This window comes from Bison bison, unplaced genomic scaffold, assembly GCF_000754665.1.
Source record: "Bison bison bison isolate TAMUID 2011002044 unplaced genomic scaffold, Bison_UMD1.0 scf7180017864516, whole genome shotgun sequence".
NCBI lineage: Eukaryota > Metazoa > Chordata > Mammalia > Artiodactyla > Bovidae > Bison > Bison bison.
In genome coordinates, this window is record NW_011495069.1 from 4,548,297 (window position 1) to 4,549,876 (window position 1,580).

A 1,580-nucleotide genomic window follows, 5' to 3' on the forward strand; every position below is an offset into this window, starting at 1 on the left:
TTATGTGGGCAGTGATGGAGGCATGGGAACAGGGATCGGCACCAGTGATGAGCCAGGAGAGGCAGGCAGCAGGCCCCCCGGGGCTAAGGGCGCGTCCGGGCTCCTACCAGCTGGCGAGTGTAGGAGGAGCTGGCACACTGCTGGGTGACACCCATGCAGAAGCAGGGCAGGCAGCCGTCGGGGTTGCTGGCACTCAGGTGGAAGTGGTGGGGCCGGCACTGGCTGCAGGTGAGGCCTTCCACCTGGGCCTGCAGGACGGACAGAAAGGCGGGCGGGGAGCCTGGATGGGTCTCTTGCACGGCTGGCAGCCTTTGAGGACAGTCTTCCCAGCCGTTTCCGGGGGTTCTAGGGGGGCCCCTGCTGCCCCCAGGCTGAGGCCCCAGCTCCCATTGGATGCTGCCTGACACCTCGAGGCCCCAAGCAGTGGGGCAGGGACGGACCCCGTGAGGCAGGCGGGCAGGCCACAGGGACAGCCCTGGAGGCTGGGCGGCACGGAAGGCCCGGTGACCGGCTTGGCCGTGGTTCGGGGCCTCGTGGAGGGCAGGGGTTGGGACTGACCTTGCACTGGCACTGGCCAGCAGGGTCACACTGGTTGCTGACACTGCCCTGGGGGTCACAGCCACAACCGATCTGCTCCGGCAACTGGCCACCGCTCCCTAAAGGTGGAGGGAAGCCGCTACAGCTGGAACCCCAAACCCACCATGAAGCATCCCCATTCCCACCACCCTCTGGCCATCACGCTCCACCCGAGGGAACGAGTGTTTGCTTCTGAACACCCGCCACGTGCAGGCATTGGCCACATTCACAGACGCCCTCCGGGGTGGGTGGGCCTTTTACGACCCCCATTTTACAGGCAAAGAAGCCGAGGTTCGGAGAGGCAAAGTCACATTCCCTATGTTGAAGGAGAACGAAGGCTCTGTCCTAGCTCCATCCCCAGGGTGGCCAGATCCCCAAAGCCTCCCCAAGCCTACTCACTTCGACAGGGCTGGCCCTGGCTGGGGTTGCCGTAGTAACCTGGCGCACACCTGCGGTGAGAGAAGGTGCTGGGTGAAGGGAGGGAAGAATCACTGGGCTGTGCTGGGGGCCCTGTACTGGACTCCGTGACCTGAGTGCTGGACGAACTAATTAGCCTAACTCACCCATTGCACAGATGGAGAAGTAGAGGGGAGAAGAGGGGCAGGGACAGGCCACAGGCCATGGAACCAGTGAGATCAGCAGGGTCAGGCCTCGAACCCAGGACTTTCAGCAAGAATGAAGGGTTTCTGGGAAGACTTTGGCCTCACTGGGGATGGGAGTGTTGGGAGGTGGGGGTGATCTGCAGGTCTAGATCTCTGAGAGCCTCAAACGCCAGGTGAAACGTTCAGGCTCTCGGGGTGGGGGGCGGCGCTGACTGTCCCCTGGGGCCTGTGTGAGGCAGAGTTGGGGGCTTCTGCGCCCTCCTGAGCAGGAGAGCTGGGCCCAGCCCACTTTCGGGGGCAGCCCCTCGTGCAAACTCCCCACCCTGCCCACGCTCGCCTCACCTCTCACAGTGACGCCCGCTGTGGCCTGGGGAACACGCATCACAGGTGGGATGGCCGTCT

The 1,580-nt window shown here is 64.1% G+C and overlaps 1 protein-coding gene across 1 annotated transcript in view; it reads right to left on the bottom strand.

The window, feature by feature from the left end:
- HSPG2 (heparan sulfate proteoglycan 2) overlaps window positions 1–1,580 on the bottom strand; it is an 82,302-nt gene that overhangs the window by 50,205 nt on the left and 30,517 nt on the right. The window contains 4 exon segments of the mRNA XM_010830236.1: window positions 85–248; window positions 559–656; window positions 976–1,025; window positions 1,521–1,580. Of these exon segments, the coding sequence (XP_010828538.1) occupies window positions 85–248; window positions 559–656; window positions 976–1,025; window positions 1,521–1,580 (372 nt within the window).